The 19191-nt window shown below is 37.1% G+C and overlaps 1 protein-coding gene across 1 annotated transcript in view; it reads left to right on the top strand.

The window, feature by feature from the left end:
• The first annotated feature begins 6 nt into the window (after positions 1-6).
• ldlrad3 (low density lipoprotein receptor class A domain containing 3) overlaps positions 7-19191 on the top strand; it is a 59166-nt gene continuing 39981 nt past the window's right edge. The window contains exon 1 of the mRNA XM_008312511.3: positions 7-254. Coding sequence (XP_008310733.1) covers positions 200-254 — 55 coding nt within the window. The 5' untranslated portion in view covers positions 7-199. The remainder of the gene's footprint in view (positions 255-19191) is intronic.

Raw genomic sequence — 19191 nt, 5'->3', positions numbered from 1 at the left:
ACGCGAACCCGCCTCTACTTCAACAACAAATGGACCACTTTAACAGGAAGCGAGAAAAGAAGAGTCGAGATTGGAGAAAACAGTAAAAAGGAGCAGCTTCATCGCCAAGTTTTTCCTTCTTTGCCACCAGTTGTTTGGCCCCGCAGCGGGGCAGGATAGTCAGGGCAGGCCTGGGCTTGCTCTGGCTAAAGGAGACCGTATGATGTGGATCTGGTACCTTCTACTTGGTTCGGGGTCAGGCTCAAGAACTGTGGGTGAGTTCGTACACATAAAAAAAGAGAAAACCACAGTGGAACTAATGTTGTTGTGCCGGCGGCAGTCATGCTTTAGCGGGAGAAGGACGGAGGAGGAGGGGAATCGTAAAGTCTCTTAGTCAGACTTAGCTAGGAGCCCCGTGCTCGTAGCTAAGTCTGACTAAAAGACTTTACGATTGCGACGAGTTTCTTCAAACGCCGTGAAAATCAGAACTTTTTATCACCAGTCTCACCAAATGCTGGCTGCATTGTGCGAGAACTCCCAACAGTTTTTAAAGTACGTCTGTCTCTGTTAACTACCAATCATGGTCTGGACACTTTTGCATTTTTCATATACTTTTATTTTTTCCACAACAAATACTCGACATGCTCCATTCATTCCCGGCGTGTTTTTCTGATAAGAGGTTGTAGACCCCCCTCCCACTCCTGTGGAAAAGTTATGACCCAGAGGTTATGTTGTTGACAGGCCAGTGTTGACAAGTCAATCTGTTCTCAAGTGTGGCAGTTGGTGCAACGACAGAAATAGGATTGCCCCTGGCTTAATTCTACTTAACCATGCAGTTGTGTGGTTGGTGTATAGAACGCCACTTTCTTTTAAATTCTCCTATATTGCACTAACATTATAACCTGAAAAAAGAAAGTTATGCAAAAGTATAAGTATGGTATGGTGAGTTGCTGGTGTTGACATGGCATTTCAAGCTTGAGTTGCTCTGTAAAGCAAAACCATTTTCCCACATGTGCAAATAACGACATGTATAATCTATATGTTACAGTAACAGTGAGCGCATGGATGGTGGAATTATTAAATAAGTGCATGTCATTCATATTTTTGGCTGTTATGTTTACACAGGATCCTAGACAGTTGCCTGCAACCATGTTGCTAGAAGAATGCTTATTATTGGACAAGCTTGTGTTATCACTATACTCAAATGAATGAGTCCAATTGACTCAAGCAATAAGGTTGAGCTGCTGTAAGGGCAGCTTATTATTTTAATGCAATCACTTGGGTGGTCCGCCTGTTCACCAGATCTGGGTTGCAAGAAAGACACAGTTGTATGTTGGGATAGATTTTAAATATACTGTATATAACGTCTATCATCATAATGTGGCTGGAAGACGATGGGAAAGAAATAAAAAGTCTACACGAGTCTTAAATTCTGCTAAATATACAAAGGTCATTGAGGGGAGGATGCTGCTGATTAGTCCAATGTTGTTGCCTGTTAACTCCTTACTTTTAGTTATTAGTGCTGCATTTTCAGCTGCGCCTACATGTTTCGTACTAAGAACACTTACGGCTGCCTTCCTTTGTGGCTTGATTAAAAATAGCAACTTAACTTTGCGTGACATGCTGTAGGGACAGAATCGTCTCAGTAATGGCTGCCTGTGGCATGCTGGAGGAGAAAAGGAGGTATTGGATTGATATGGATATCAGGAGATACTCCGAGTTGTATCGAGCCATCCCTACTCTCTACTCTGACTGCTACCATTGATTAAAAAAATAGATTTAATAATTCACGTAACCCACTAAAAGTCCCATATGGTCAGGATACCTAGTTTGCACCCAGGTGGCATAGGGTCACCTCGTGGTATGGGTAGTTTACTCTAGTGTAAGTAAGTACGTTTTTATCTATCAGGGTGTGATAAAGAATAGTGTCATCACTCAATGTTTATATTCAAATGTTAGGTATAATTTGTTATTGCCAAATTGCTTTCAACTTTCTCTTAATTAAAACTGCTAGTACTTATGATTGATTGGATTCTACCCTGAGAATCTTTACTCGTGTATTGTTTATAGAATGTCACCTTTTGTGTTGTCATAAATTATAACAGAATTGTTTCTACAAGTCAGAAATGTTAACTCTAAAGAAGTTGCTCCATTTCACTGCAACAATCTAAAAAGGAGGATGAAGCAGCTATTGCTGTTGCCTTGCCTTGACTTCAGAGCCCCACAAGATAAAGTGGGGCTATTATGTAACATGATACGTGGTCACATGATCTGCTAACAATGGTATAATACAGTGCATCTACAATGTTGGCTTACAGAATAGTAGTGTGGAGTAGTGTGAAAATATATAGAAGCTCCTTAGCTGCGCTGCCTAGCCTTGCATCAGGGGATATCATTTATTTGTATAAATATATTTAGATAGCAGGTCAGTAAGAAGAATTGGCTTTGCTTCAGTTATGTCCTACTTCACCACTGGGGGCCTATTGCTTGTTAAGTATTAAGAAATGCCATGTCAAAGTATAAATTATGGAAATATTTTATTCAATTTCTCTGGTGCGGTGGGTTGTGAGGGTCAACCAATCTTATATAATAGGTCATTTTAGAATGAATGCACACAGTACTGTATAATATGCCATTTCCTACTTCAGTGCTGCCTCTTTTTACTACACGTCCAATCGTTTAATTGGATATTTTATGTGGTATATAGATGAAAAGCAAGCCTTTCTGATTAACATGCCTTACAATTGTACTGTATTTGTCCCATTCCCTTGTGTCTAAGATTAAAAAAAACACCTGATTGTCACAAGAATCTCCCCATTAATGTGTACAACAAATCACAGAAGTAAAATAAGATTTTCTCTAAATAAAGTTTCTCAGATGTCTTCTTACTATAATCAAGCTAATGTCCACGAAACACATTTTTGTATTAAAATACTAGCGATGCGCATATTGCAAATTCTTCAGCTGATTGATATTGCAGACATGTTTTAAGGCAATTACAGGAGGTCCTGAATCTACAATATCCTTGACTGACAGTGTTTTGGTGTTATGTCACCATCTCCTATAAATGTATTAAGGTAGTCTTGTTACATCATTCTGACATACGGCATTAAAACAAATTTCCCATGGGAACTATTTATTTTCCTTAGGTCAACTTGAGCAAAAAGTCATTGAAGGTCATTCGTTTTTTGGAAAGAATATATGACACCTCTGGTTATTTCAATAGCAATGAGGCCAATAATTGGTTAAACAAACTATATTGTACATTTGTGACTTACATGCACAGTAACACAGAGGAGGACTAGGATTTCAGTCCTGTTGTTGTTGAGTAAGACCACATGAGCGTCGTCTAATTTTAGACCTTATACCTAATGAGTCACTATTTCATTATAATGGTTGCGATACAAAATCACACTTTAGAGGAAACTCCATACTTACTGAGGAGATTAATTTTCCTAAAAACTAGTCATTTAATCTTAAGACTCAACAGTAAACATTAAGCATTTGCAATATATTACAAACATTGAAGATATCTAGAGACTAATCATCCAAGAAGATAGTTTTTGCTGGATATTAACTTAAAATCCTGTTTAATCGTTTTAATACTTTAGAAAGTCATCAGTGTATTTCAACTACTTACAAGTGTTGTAAAGTTGTTATAGAACCAATGTGCAATTTTGCTCTAATGCAGTCTGGGAGATGTTTTTTTTTTTCACCTTGACCTTGTTTACTTATTGTCGTCATAGATAAGAAATGAAGTAATTCAAACTGGATTTCAACCAAGTTGAGATGAAGATAATTTGGTTCTGAAAATGGCTTGGACTCTACTAAGTCACATTGTACTTTTTTTTTGTCCTTGTCCAAAATGCTGCTTCAGAGAGTTGATGTATGTATGTATGACCCTATGTGTGTGTCCCCAGTGTTGCTTTTCATGCTGTCAGACAGGAAACGGACCCTGGCAGGCCAACAGCTGGCTTCCCTGCTGTCCCTCGTGACCAACAGTCATTTGCTGTACTGTGTCACAGCCGCAGCTAGTGTGGACACTGACAGGCTATTTTGGGCCAAAAAAATTTAACATCCCTCTGTCAATCCAAATAAACATTAACCTTATGGCCAGCAAGAAACACAGCGTACTAATACACCAGCACAGCTGATGTGGCATTTGTTAGGTCATCCATATTAAAGACATCATGATCTTAGTTTGACTTTGATTTGTCCTTTTTTTAATTTGTCCTGTTGGGGGTGTTATAACCAGAATTACAGTCGTTGATTTATTAATTTGACATCTATTGCCTAATCCTTTGGGGGAGAGTTGGGGCAATACAAGCAATCGTTGCACAGGTATGGAGTGCAACCTGGACAGGTCACTGGTTTTTTATAGGGCACATATAACATAAGTGCAAAATGACACCTAAATATTCTGACTTCCGTAATCTGTATCAAATCAGTGACTGCACTGTTAACTGATATATGATACTGAAACTGATATATGCGGCTAAAACCTGACTGGTAATGTATTTAATTGCTTAATTACATAAATACTGAAGAGCTCATATTCTGCAGAACCATATAGAGCTTCAGTGGGTCAGCTTTGGACTCCTTAGTGTGCACAAAGTGCTTGCTCGTGAAATAATCCATTCACTGAAGCAAAACTCACAGTTATAATTGAGGCTGCAGAGTGTGAAATTTCAGTAATGTAAAGAGTGGATTTAATTTTTTCCCCCATCTTCAATGCTGATCCCCTTATACATTGTAAGCTGACTTTCTTTTTTAAGTTTAAGTCAAAGCTTGTTGTCCTGTGTGTTTCTTATTTCAGTAATCTCAGTTTAGTAGCACAGCTATGCAGCAGAGCATTTTGGAGCAGAGAAGTACATTTTGAGTTACAGTGAAAAGTATGTAGGTGGAATGTGACCTGCCCTTTTCTTCACACCAGAGTGATATTGATTTGACAGCACCAGTAAAAGCCAGCTCACCCCTTTTTCCCTTCTGTGTTCACTGACACTGAGACGCATTTGAATCAGCAGCGTAGCTCAGGTTAATTTCCAGTCGAGGAATCATGCACCATCATGCACTCAGTGCCACTGCACTAGGCAAATGCCTATTGAACAAAAAAGATCAGTCTAATTTCATTTGACTTGAAGTAATTGCCTATTTGTCACAATTAATCTCAGAGCTCTGACTCAAGACCCCTTGATATTTATATTGAATTTTCCACTATTAAATAGCTTAAAGCCTTCTCATTAAACTGAGCTAAATCCAGGGCATTACTCTTTTATAAAACAGTAGATATCAAGGTCAGGACAGGCAGAGATAAATCCCTTGTTTGTTTGTTTGAAGGACAAAAAAGTCAGACAGACGGTTCATTTGTTAAAACACGATAAACAACCAGGCCTGTTTTAGATGTTTTTCAACTATAATTCTGCTTTTGAACTGTTGTAAATTAGTGTAATTCGTGTACTATATGAAAGGGTGCTGTATGTATGCGTAATATGCATAAAGGGTAATCCTGTCTTGGAGAGAGACCAAGGGGCTTATCTTCCCAGAAACTAATTGTCTGATCCTGCCTGCTGTTTACAAAGACAGTCTCGCCAGCTAAAATCAAATGCAAAGCCTATGTTAATTGCCTTAATGCTGCTTCCCTGTCAACCATGGCTTGGCAGCAGCTTCCAGCGCTGGGCCATAAAATGAATTCATGTCCCTTTTTTAATGAATATCAAAGACGATAAAGGTTCCCACACCTTAGGTTATCCGGCCTTTTATCCAGCTCTTCGTGTTCTCGGAAGTGCAGATGTGTCGCAACTGGTACTGGAACCCCCCACGCTCTTGCTTTAAATTATAGCAAAAGTAAAAGGCAGTTTAGTGGTTACTGTAAGATTTAGTGTTGAAGGAATTCGCCCTAAGGTGTCTAAATGTCTCAAACTTGTACGGTAGTTTTATTTATAAATATTTAGTTAGGTCCTAGCTTGTGGATTTTTTTTAAGCTTTAGTTTGAAACAAATGTTTTTGATTTTTTTTTACGGATCTCTCATTTACAGTTGTGTTTAGTTTTGGTTACATTTTATTGTTTTTTTATTGTGTTTCTTGTTTTCTTCTTTTAAATCCCGTTCTTTGCTTTGTTCATCACCTTGTATAACCCTTTAGTCAGAATTCAGCTGAAAAACAGGCTCTATCTTCCCTGTAAACTGCTACAGGACAAAGGCGATATACGTAGGAAGCCTCAATTTTTTAAGAAAATAACCTAACCAGTCCAAGCTGAATGTCACAAAAAAACTGATAAAAAGGAGAGTGGATGAGAGAAAAGTCCAGTAATGTTTCATAAGCGATCACATGTATCTGGTCTGACACAGTTTCTATTATCCCAGCAACATTTGTCAGCCTGACCATCATGTACTTACATACTGTATGATGTTTTTCTTAATATATAAATATACTTGAAAATCTCAGTTTTGAGACTTGTCTGAAGATAATAAAATTAATTTAACTTCTTGAAAGTAAAAGTTGCACCTTAGTTCAGATCACGAATGCCACGGGCTGCCATTGATCCATCCATCCATCCATCTTCATCCGCTTATCCGTTGCCAGGTCGCGGGGGCAGCAGTTGCCACCCAAATCACACTGCACCGTACCAACACCCCAAACCTTCCTGCGGGTGGTGAGTCCACTGGAAGCTGCCATTGATAATGTCCCTTTTTATGGCATGTTGTGCAAAGTAAAGTTGAGCATTTGGGCTTTGGTACCAGATTGGACGGGCAATAATAATACATTTTTTTGCAATGTTTGAGCCTGAGATTTTGACCAATACCGATCCTGAGTATTAGATCGACCCATCCCTGTTGATAAAAACAAGTTTTGATTAGAGAGATGATTCATGACCGTCACAGAAGTCTTGAATAACGTTGGCAATACCTCACTCAACTGCATTTGTTATTCTATTAGGACCTGTGAGAAACACTTGAAACTGTGCTGTATTGTCATAGGATGTGTCTTTCTGTAAAATTCTGTGGTAACATCATTGTAAAATTGCTTTATTGTAAGTAATTATGCTTTAAAGCTCAATGAATCTTTTCAGTGTTAAACTAAAATAAGGCTGTACCCAAGATCTCAGACAAACATCAGTGAAAACTGCCTGGCCAACTGAGTAATGAAACAAAGTAAATTAAAAATATTCACTTGAAAGTTTTCCAGTTTTCCCCATTGCTTATACACATCCGCAACTAAACAATTGACTTGTGTGGTAGCTTGACACCCCACATACAGTATGTACTCCAGAAAAACACAATACAATATTTTTTCTGCTATGAAAAAAGCCAAAGACCAAAAACAAAGGAGTAGACAGTGATATCAGGTCTCACGGGAAAACACATGGAGGCTGTAAGACTGTGTGTAAGCCTCTTTCACTGCAAGTGTGAGTCTGTGATATAGACTGGAGTACCTATCCTCTGCTGTGAGAAAGGAAATATTGGATTTCATAACACAACCAGAGAGTACAAGGGTTTTTTTCATTGAATGTAGGGCGATATCACATTTTAGCCATTACCATGACAACACCCAGCTCAATGTGCGAGTGAGAATAACAATTATCCATGTGGATGATGAGGCCAGTCTAAAAGAGGAAGAAGTAAAGCTAGATGTGGCAGCCAGAACAGCTTTTTTTGCACATAGAAGGAATGAATATTTATGGATGAAAAAATCTGGTTAAATTTAAAACACAAAATGTACCACCTACAAATATCCAGAGAATGTTTACTGAAAGAGAAGAAGGGTATTATCTAAGAGACTTGCAATACCTAAAAAGTTGCATACCAAAAAGAAAATTGAGAGGATGGAGGAAAGAAAACTTCTGGAGAGCTATAGGAAAGAGGAAGTGTGCTAGTGAAAGTGGTGTTATACTGTACACACTGAATAATCTCTGTCTATTGATATCAGTATTTATCTGGGAAGAGGGAGTGATACAATATATATCAATATCTATATTTCTTCCTATTCGTATCAATTGCTGAAATAAATAAAGTTCAATTTAAAGATAGATAGAATGAGACTGTCCATGTTTATAAATGACAAATAGAGTGGGTGCTCAACTTTCGTCAGAATTCCATTCCTGTTTCATCCCCCCACATCTTATTTACTGTTACAAATAGCACACTTGGATCTTTCTTGGCTAACTTTAGATAACGACATGTGAGTTTCAGCTTGTGTACGTGAGCTTCCTCTCCTTTTTTATCAAAAAGAACATTTGTCCCACAACAGTGTAGCATTACAACCAGAAAAACCTATGCTGACCAGGTCCGAATCCGATCACTGGTCCGGCAATCATTTCTGTTGCATTTAGCCTTTGTGATTAAAAGTTAGCATCTAAAAGAAGTATTCAAAAATCATATATAATCAAAGCATAATGTGTCAACTTGATGATGATGATGTAATGATTCATGGTTATTTTAATTGTTACCTTTTCATATTGAATATAATGTAATAACAGCTCATTGGTGTGGCAGTACTGGGAGGTGGTCTCCTAATTTCCTCATGACCTTTTCACTGATGCTCATGTCCTCTCCTGTCTCATTACCTCCGTGTCTCTGTTGGCCTTTTACACAAAGCACATAAACCTGAATGCTATTGGAATGACCTTTAGTAACAACGTTAGCTTTTAATGCTACCATTTGCAAAGCCATACATATGACTCATTGCAGTTTTGACTCATTGGCCTTCAGTTGAGTAGAAGTCATATTAGACAGATTAGAAGACTGACCAAAACCACATATCGCTTAGAGCAAAGCTCAGGTTGTACCGTTTTACTTCATCTGCATTCTGCAGAAATAAACAGCCACGTTGATAGTTGCCTCATGCTCCTTTTGTCAAAGTGAAGCATCTGACAAGCCTTTATTACTTCTCTAATTCACATCCTCCTCTTCTTTTGCTCTTTTATTGCTTTTTTTTTTTGCCTTGATATTTTTTTTGGCAGATATAGTTTACTCCAATAGCTTCTCCACCCTGCAGTGACTCCATGGCCTGATTACACAATTAGACAAGACAGAAGTATTCTTTGCCTTTGTTGTTGTTGCTGTGTGCCACTACTTTCATCATTTTCTCACCCAATATTTCCCCCTCTCTCTGTGTCCCCAGGCACTTTTTAACTGCAATTTTTCTTACTTCTATTTCTTGCTTCTCTCATAATGTACACACTACAGAATGAACCAGTGTGTGCTCAAAGGACTTAATTGTTAATTTTCTACCTCTCAAACACGGTTTTCATCAATTTAGCAAAACAAATGTGGCAGTGTTTGAACTCCACTATTTCAAGAATTTTACCTTTATTTGTATTTGTTTTTTCACTTCATTTTAAAATTACGGATGTTGTGAATATTGTCAAAGCAAACCGTTTGTGAGTCTTTGAGGTGAAACATAAGGTCAAACTCTGGCATCTTTCCTCACTGCCACTGTCTGCATCATTTCTCATGAGCTGGCTTGCTCTGTGGAAATGTCAATTTGCCCGGTAAAGGTTCTTGGCTGAAGGGTGTGAGTGCCGTTCATGGTTGTGCTCTTCCACAGTGACATGATGAAAAGGAGGCAGGGTAGTGTTGACATTTGGTTTTGTATTGCTGATGGGCTGAAATGAATAGTTTGAATTAATGTGACAAACTAATTTTTGATTGACAGTAGAAGATTCTGGCCCATGGCTGCTAAGGAATTTATCCTAAGAGTGTCTTGCAGGCTAAATTAGACTACATTTCTGTGGTCGAAGTCTCTGCTTTCTTGTATTTTTTTCATATGTGTGCTACAGCTATTACAGGATAGCAGTCTTTGCCTGGTCAGCTCCTCCTCTTTATGAAGGAAATCCCAAAGTGGTGTTAACAATTTGGGGCACTGGTAAAAAATCTCTTGTAACCTCCTTAAGAAGTAAGTGCATAATTTATCAAACTTTTGCAGCCTATGCCAAAATGAATGAGAAAAAATAGTTTTCAAACATCACTGTGAGAAAGTCTAGCTTCTCTCCACACTTAATGCTGGGGTTCTAGTCCTCAATCTGGTGTTTTCATCATCTCACTAAAAATGTAATCTTTATTTTAATTAAGCACAGATGAACCCACAAACCCAAATAAACAGATGCTACGGTATTATTCTATCAGCATAATGTGTGTGGTCCTAGTTTGAGGGAGGAGCACTGAGTGATTAATGGGATATTGCCTTGCCAAGCCAGGCTAATTTGGCCGTTCACTGTTCAAAAGCGAAGAAGGCAGTAATTTCAAGGCCTATTTGATAAAGAAGTGGCTGCTAAATTAATGCATAACAATATGTCAGAGGCTAATGAAACAACAAGTGATGTGCTCATGTTTCCAGAGAGCTGTGTCTGCTTGTTTGTTGTATGCATCATTGTGTTCAATAACCTCTCTGGATCCTTTCTTCTACCAGAAGTAGCTTCAGGTAGAATGCAATAATTAACACAATAAATAAATACATTTTCATATTGTACTTTTTTGGGCCTGTAGGTGCAATCTACAATATTGTAAAAATCGTATAAGTTGATTTGATAATATTAACATCCATATTATTATAATTTAATGCAATAACACTGTTGATTGACTCCTTGTAATCATTCAATAATGACAGGAGTGAAAGGGATGATGAGTCTGCACAGAATGTAAGAAAAGTACTGAGGCTACCTGAAGCAGTTAAGTTAAAGGCAACTGGTTTTGGTTTCTAGAAGAATTTAAGACTTTCACCCTAGAGAAGCTTCTGGGATTAGAGGCCTTTTATGGGCGTTTTTAAAAGGCCACCTTAAGAAGGTTAGTCAGTGTTACCGACAGCAGCAAAGGGCGCTGAACATTTCTGGAGAGCTGAATTTATGCAGGGAAAAAGCGCAGCGCACAGAGCAAGTCTGCAGCAGCGCAGACTTGCAGTCACAGTTGACTTCAAAATGCATAAGTTTATATATGCAAAAGTAATGTGTTATTAAAGCAGTTCAGGTGCTTTTTCTTTATTAGTAGTGGATTTAAAGATTTTCAATGATTACTGTCTGTCAATACCAATATTGATTTGATACATGTTTTTTTTTTTTCAGGTAGAGCGAGAAGTCAGTGACAAAAAAACGTTGCAGTCAGTCTATTTTGTGGTTATTACAGCAAGAAGAAACAGCTAACTTACTAGTTAATGTTCAGTTTAAACTTGTTTGTATATCTGTTCAGACCACAGAAAGCTAATGAAGCTCAAGAAAGCCTGAAGCTTCACAGAGTAGTCAGCCTCAAGTTGCACTGCCAGTGAACCCATCTTTCGGGCAGCTGCATTAACTCTGTGCAGAATGTGTTTACGTGTTTGGCGCTGGTCTGGATGTTTGGATTAGTATGAAATGGTTCTTTGCAAATATAGATAATTTCTCTGTTCTTTTGACATTATGGTGTTCATTTGACATTTTAAAAGATGCCAGTACTTACACTAGGCTAGAGCAGTTCAGCTTGATTTAGCTCAATGCGTGAACAAACAAGCAGTGTGCTCTCTTTGATAAATCTGAGTAATTAACAAACTACTGCAGGTATCTAATGCTGCTCAAATATTGAAAAATCACAATCACTAGCAACTGATATTTTTCTTTATACCTTCCCGTTGAGCTTTCCCCTGTTGCAAAGTATTGCCACAACATTACGACTGAGATTGAGAAAACTTTTTTTTTGATACATGCGATGTTTGCTTGTCAGAGCAGAAACTAGTAAGCAGAAACATTAATATATAATGAACAGCAGATTCATAAGTCATTACAATGAATAAAGTAAGTAATTGAAAATGCACCAAGATTTAAGACTTAAGCCCATATTTCACCTTAGGGGCTGCAGCAATTAAATATAAATGCAGCAGCCAAAGTAAATTGTACACAGACAAATGACAATGTCAAACTGTTTTTCTATTAAGTCCAGCATAGCCAGGTGTAATGGAAAATGTACAGAATAATTATATATAATACCACACGTGAAGTAAAACTTAGAGCAGAGTTTTTTTATTACCCATGTTTAATTTAAAAATCAAAGCAGAGCTATCGACATTTTCCTTTAACTTATGAGGTGGTTCAAAGTTATGTAAAGTTGAATGGGGGTCCGCAGGGCAGTGCTGATTAAACAATGAACGAGAAGCCTGGACAAAGATATGCTTGCTGTCCATTGTTTGTTTACTTATGTCACACCTGTGTGAGTTTAGCATCGCTATTACTGATGCTGTTAAAAATGAACTACTACAAAAACCTTTTTTTAGACCTTCACCACGCTGGTCAGAAGGCAGCAGTCAGGTGGATTGTCTTGTAGTACAATTGTTTAACTTTGTCCTGCTATTTTCCTCCTTTACCTAACAAAGGTAACTGTGCACAAATAGTCAATTAATGTTTTATTTAAAAGTTACAGGCTAATAGGGACAAACCATAATGGTAACAAAATTCATCTTTGTGTAACAGTATAAAAAGACTGGTCTGTTTTTTTTTCTTCTTGAAAACTGTCATGCCATTTAATGAATGAGACAAAATATCAGACACTTTGCTTTCACTGATGTTTGTATTAAAGAGTTCTCAATGTTTTTCCTTTTTTTAACTTTTGGGCAGCTAAGATTCTGCTTATTTATCTTTGTAACTATATCCTTGTACTATCTGTTTACTTCTGGGATGTGTAAATAGTCATCGTAGCCTGAACAAATAAAATATTTTCTTGGCATGGATGCTTAGACTACAGAGAAATGATTCACATCCACTGAAAAAGAAAAATGGCATATTTGCTCCACATGGCAAAGCTGACAAGGTCTTTTTAGGTATTCTTGAGGGAAGTAACAGTCTTTAGTATAATTATTAAAAACATGTACCTATCTTGGTTACCATGGGAAAAATCTAGTCTATATAAATAATATACAATTAAACAGTAATTTATTTTATATTAAGTGTGTTACATTAACAGTCTAGTAAGACAGGGTTTTTTTTGCTTCTGCCTTGGAAAAGAAATCCCCACATTCTGAAGTTATTTTTTGTGCTAGCCTTTCGGAAGGTGAAAAGACTAAACAGTGACTAAGAGAGGGATATGTAGCCTGTGCAGCTTTAAGCATGGTGACAGTTGCTATGCGTGGTTGCCCTTTTCTAAATATCTCTCCTATTAAGGCTTTGCTTGCTCTGTTGCGCAGTGTATATGCTGCCCAGCCGGTGTCTGTCTGTCTGTAGGGTGTCTTCAATTATTTCAGAGCTGGTTCTTTACACACACACTGACTTTTTTTTATCCAGGCTGCTTCAGTGAGCAGAAGGAAGAGAATAGAGAAACCATCTCCCCCCATCCCCCCCATTTTCTTCTTTACTTTCAGCCTCTTCTGTTCTCTCTCTTTAATGCACACACTCCCAAATATTATATGAAGTAAAGCACAGTTTAACTAACCCGTGTCGTGACATATGAAACTCAGTTCACGTTTCTGATTAGGTGGCAAACAAGAGCTTATTGAATTCTGCTTTACACGATAAGAAGAGTCAACACTGAAACTCCTGCTGTTGCTCACAACCAACCCTTTAAGGCGCGCATGTAACTGAAATATACAGTTACTTTAAAATACATGAAGTAACCATTGATGTTTTCTTCTCATTGAACACTTTCTGCTCTTCTTAAAGCCTTGATCAGTCCTTCTTATCCTATTACCAAAGAAATACCTTTGGGTTCCTTAAATATATAATATTTAAGGTAATTGTATTTTGCATAGTTCCTACAAATAAGGGATTATTGTATTTGGTCATGAATTGTCTGTTACAAAAACGTGATAAAGTCGTATTGTGAACAAAAAACAGGAATCATAGTGTATTGTGAGTTGAGTGTATCTTCTTTTCAGCTCAAACGCTATGATAAATATGTAATTTTTACTAATAGATTGTTATAGTAACATTCAGCAAATGACACATGATTACTTATTGAGTATTAATTGGAAAATTAATACAGTAATGTAATCAGTGTTTATGGCCTGTAGGTTTTTTTAACAACATCCTACTGTATACTGGACAGTAGTGGACATAATCAACATTTCCAGGTAGCTATAAATATAAGACTACGAAAGGACATCCATCTTTTATACACTACATCTGTTATAGTCAGTGATTCCATACTACACCAAGCATACCCACTCCATGCCTCAACCAAACCTGTGAATTTATTAAATCAGCAGACTGCTACGTGACTTGACCTGCTCCAGCCTCAAAATGATTTTCTTATTATTGGGTTGAAACCCATGGTGATACCAAGAGATGGTGGATGAAAACACAAGATGATTTCATTTTGAAACAACGACTGTTGTAGCTATACATTTTTACTTCTACTGTAGCAATCAATTTTGCCATCCTGAGGGCCCAACCTTTCACCTTGAGGGTTAATCAATTCAGGCCATATACTCAAAACCTTTAGTGAAAGATAGCCTGTAGCAGCTGAGGCAGTATCCATTTTAGATAGATTTCATATCGCTGACCTTTCATTCAAGGAGCACAGGGAATAGAAACTTCGGTGGACAGTTGTATGAAGGACTCTGAGGACAAAGTAATCTAATGTATTTTCAGTCCTATTTCTTTTTTTATTACCCCACAACCTTTTTATATGTATTTTTTTCCTCCTGCATCTGAAACCCCCCAATCCATCCCCAACTCCTCTTTGCCAACATTGTGGTCAAAACATTCTGTGTTCCTTAGTTATTGTTTCATTAGTGATAAATAAGTTCCATTTTTTAGCATTTGATTATTTTTTAAATTAGCCTTCCAGTGCTGCAAATTTGTGCAGACATTTGGAATAAAAATATTTAGGGCTTATGGGAGACAATGGCAGATGTGGGCGGCTGGACTAGATGCTCCTCGCTTGGCCAGTTTTTGCATATTCAGAGAATTGCTCATGGTGCACTGTAGTCTCCAAGCTGCCATCTCCAGAATCATGCATAAAGTGTACCCATAAAAAAAAATTGGAATTAAAGTTGTGTGGTTTCTTTTTGTACACTGGCTGAATTGTTGCACTTCTTCTAGTGGTGACAGCTATAGTGTTGTGACCATCTCTTTGTGATGTTGCAAATAATTGCTATTACATTTTTGAAGATTATTATTGTTTTCAATGGAAATGTTGTGTTTTCGCTACAATAATTTTTCATTTTCTTAGCCTAAATGAAAAAAACAAAGAATACATTTTCATTAGTTGAATATTTAATACAGACTATGGGAAACTGAGCAAACAAAGCCAAGGGTTTGGTTTGCATTGTGATATTCTTATTTTTCTTATTTTGTTTATGCAGCATTTACAGTTACAGTTGTTTGCATATTATTTCACAAGATTCTAGAAAGCTTTTTTGCTTTGTGAGTTACCCCAAGATACAAAATGTTCAACAGTTTTACTTTAACCTGATATAATGACACACAACTTCTAACAATAGCATAGCAGAGTAGTTTTTCTCCCCAGTAAATCTGTCTCATGTGCACATGCAAAATGTAACAATGAGGTGGAGACTATTTAAAGCCAAGAGCAAAGATGTCATTCTGTATAAAAATAAGTCTTTAAACTCAAACTGCCATCACATTAAGCAATTTTTAATATTTAAAAAAATGAAATAACACTGAAATTAAAGAAAAATACAATTAAGCCAGTAACAGCCAATTGAACAGAAAGCAAACTATTTTCATGATATATTTTTAACTTTTATCTTTCTTTTACTTAACCCCACCCTCTACTTTAACTTCCCATGTGAAGCTTTGAATTTTATTATCATATTCATCTCATGCAAGAGAAGAGCACACTGGGAGAAGGACGAATTTCTTCCTGAGGTTACAAGCAAAACCTTTTTAGAATGAGTGCACACGGAAAATCTATATTACATTTTAAACATATACAGTAATGCCCTGCCAACAGCAATATAAGCATAGATTTATTTAAATGCAGATTTTGTTTTAATTAACAGCACAGGAAATTGTAGTGTTTTTTTAACAGAACTGCCCTGTATAACTTAGTGTGTCTCATATACTGTTGCTGTAGTATGTCTGCATCAATATAAGAAATTGGTTTTGGTTACAATAAGTGGATAATACAACAATGGATCGATAATGTATTTTACAGGGTTCCATGATTTTCCCTTTTTTTTTAGACAACATTTTAAATAATCGCCACTGGTAAATGTCAAAATACGTTTTATATCATCCAAATGTCAAAATAAGTTTTATACTGTCAAAATGTCAAAATAAGTTATATTGCTGATGATCTATCTAATGCTATTTTCTAGTAGAGGAGGTTTGACCGTTTGATTTAAAATGAAGAGTCATCCACACTTCTCAAACTCTTTCTATAAAATGAACATACCCTTTATCTACAGGGCAGAACATGGCACCACCAGAATAATGGGAAGCAGTGTTTTGCAGCTGTGACCAGCGTAGCTAACATATAAATGAGCGAAGAAATGTGTCTGGTCACTGCAAAGTCCATTGGAATTCTTCAGGTCACCTTGGGAGTGTTGCAAAGACAGCAGACAACTAGACTTCCGTTAACAAGCTGAAAGAGCCACCTATAATGAGCTGCATACTCGCACATACTGCGGTAATGAGGTGGGCTTGTCTCCTCTACCTCGATGGTTAAACCACTCAAAGTATTAGGGCTTGTTGCTGACACCGGCACTAGAAATGATTGTGTGGTAAGGGAGTCATAACCTACAGTAGATGCTGGGTGTTTAAATGGGGTTGACTGTTAGGCAGGGCTGAGCTAGCTGTCTGTCAAACTGACACACACACACGCACGCACCCACAAACACTTCCTCTCTTTGTCCTCTCAAACCTTCTTTCATGGTCTCCAAGCAGCTCTGCAATTAACCTGATGCCTCTCTCACGACAAGCTGACTGAGTTCTCTTTGAAGAGAGTCCTGCACTTCTTTGGTCGTGTTGTTCTCTGAAAAGATTTTAGTCATTTAAATTGTCAGCCTGCTTACAATCTCATGTAAGCGTTGTGTGATTTGTCTATGGCATTGTTTCCCAAAGGCTAGGTCACGATCCTCCGATGGGCCGCAAGAGTTTTTTTTTTTTTTTTTGGCGGTCATCTCGCATCATGTCACTTATGTACAGTATGTTTTTAGTTTTACAGCATAAAATTGAGTTACATCACACTGAAGGAACAGACGCGGTATATGTTGAGGACTCCCTGTACAGTATATTTTTAATAATTAATTTGTTTTTTTATCAAAAATTAAGTCTGTAAAGACAGACCACCAACTTCTGTATCAAATAACAAATACGCATGTGCGTGTGTGCTCCGTATACTCATTGCACTCCCTCCTGTTTTCTGTCTATGTCCAGTCGCAAAACACAAAACTGCTTTTCCGTCTCTCAGGTTGCTGCGAGAGAACATGATGTGTATTGTTAAATAAGACAAGAAAGTGTATTTTACAATAATCTGATAGATTGTAATTGTTTGTTTGGTTCATTTTAGAAGGATCTGTCTTTGCAAGGATCACAAAAGATGTGAAAATCTGTGCTGCTGTTAGTTTTATGGAGATATATTTTCAACAGTTATATATAACCTTTATTCTTGAATTCTTATATTTCACAGGTTTAGCACCAGTTTAGGAAATTAACCATTTGCTTAAATTTGAAATCTTATAAGTTAGTGAAAGCCTTTGCTTGTTATTTCTTATCATTTTATTTATTTATTTTGCATACTACAAAAGACAGTTTTCAAACCAGCGACCTTCACAAAGCTCAGCAGGATTATGCGTTTGCTCTTTCAATGAACACACAATTTTCCATACTGCCTGTGATAATGGGCATAAAATGAAGGACGGTATGGGATGACTTTTACAGTATGTGCCATTTATTCTGCTATTCTGTGGGAATTGGCCCTATATGTGTTAAGTGAATATCAACTAAGTGTTGTGAAGCTGTGGGTATGAATTCACAAGCATTTAGGGGTCAAAGCTTTCCATTTGTATCGGAAAAAAATAGATTATCCAGTAATGAATTCTGCCCTGACACGAATAGAATGCATCTCTGCAATTATTAAATATGGATAAACAAACCCTCTGTCTTCTGCATGAAGCAATTCATTCAACTGATTTATTGCAGTTATATGGTAGAAGAACAAAAAAAAATTAAATATTAGTTACTTTTTTGTGATACTGTGTTAACTACATGTAATTCATACATATATATATATATATTTATATCATTGACAGTTTTGAAATTTAGCTTCAAGGTCATTATTACTGCACAAGGAATTTCATACGAGTCGTGACTGTAAAAGTGGCAAAGAATTAATGCAAATATTATAAAAGTCACAAACCATTGTGACCAAAGTCAATAGACATTATTCGTAAACTCCTGGGGAACATAATGCGAGATGACCCAAAAAAAAAACAAAAACTCTTGCGACCTACCTGAGGGTCGCGACCCAGTCTTTGGGAAACAATGCTGTAATGACACACCTGTGCAGATGTGACCCTCTTTGGAATATTCCAGGCCCTCAAATAATGTGCACTGCCAAAATATTGCTATTGTCATATGATATGCTATTGGAGTGGGAGTCAATATTTGTAATCTAATCTGCCAGGAGACATTGTGCTTTTCTTAATTTGGAATAAATAAACCATACTTGAAACCAATGATGCACACTTCTGACATCACACTGTCAGTACATGTTAATGTTGACACATGCATCATTTAAAGCACGATGTTTAACTGATTTAGTCTTTTACACCTTCATTGTTTGTTTGTTTTTTTGTAGTTTCCAACAATTCAGTCATTGTACTATATTATACACTGTATATGTTAGGCTGGAAGGATTAATTTATTATTTAATCAACATCGTTAATGTATTGATTCATGTTGTAAAATGCTGAGAGGTTATTGAAAAAGAAAACAAAAACATTATTTATATTATAGTATCATTGTTCCTTAAAGTTGAATAAATAAATCTAAAAAAAATAGATGTGCTATTTCCACTCTATTGATGATCAACTGCTTCAAATGCACCTTTACCCTCATATAATAGAATTGCCCTTTTCTGACTTTATCCTTGCCACGGTGTAGTCTGAAGGCTACAGCGTTGGATTAGGGTCACACAGGGATGGCTGTGAGGAGAGAAGGAATCCCCTTAGGGTCACTGTTGGAGACAGAGCAGGAAGCAGAGAAGCCGACTTACTGGGCACGGCTGTGTAAACTTGTGTCAGACGAAGAATACACATGGGAAGCCCAGAGAATCACTGAGCTGCCACCAC

This window comes from Cynoglossus semilaevis, chromosome 6 (genome assembly GCF_000523025.1).
Source record: "Cynoglossus semilaevis isolate Cse_v1.0 chromosome 6, Cse_v1.0, whole genome shotgun sequence".
Lineage (NCBI taxonomy): Eukaryota > Metazoa > Chordata > Actinopteri > Pleuronectiformes > Cynoglossidae > Cynoglossus > Cynoglossus semilaevis.
This window is presented reverse-complemented; position numbering and strand designations above follow the sequence as displayed.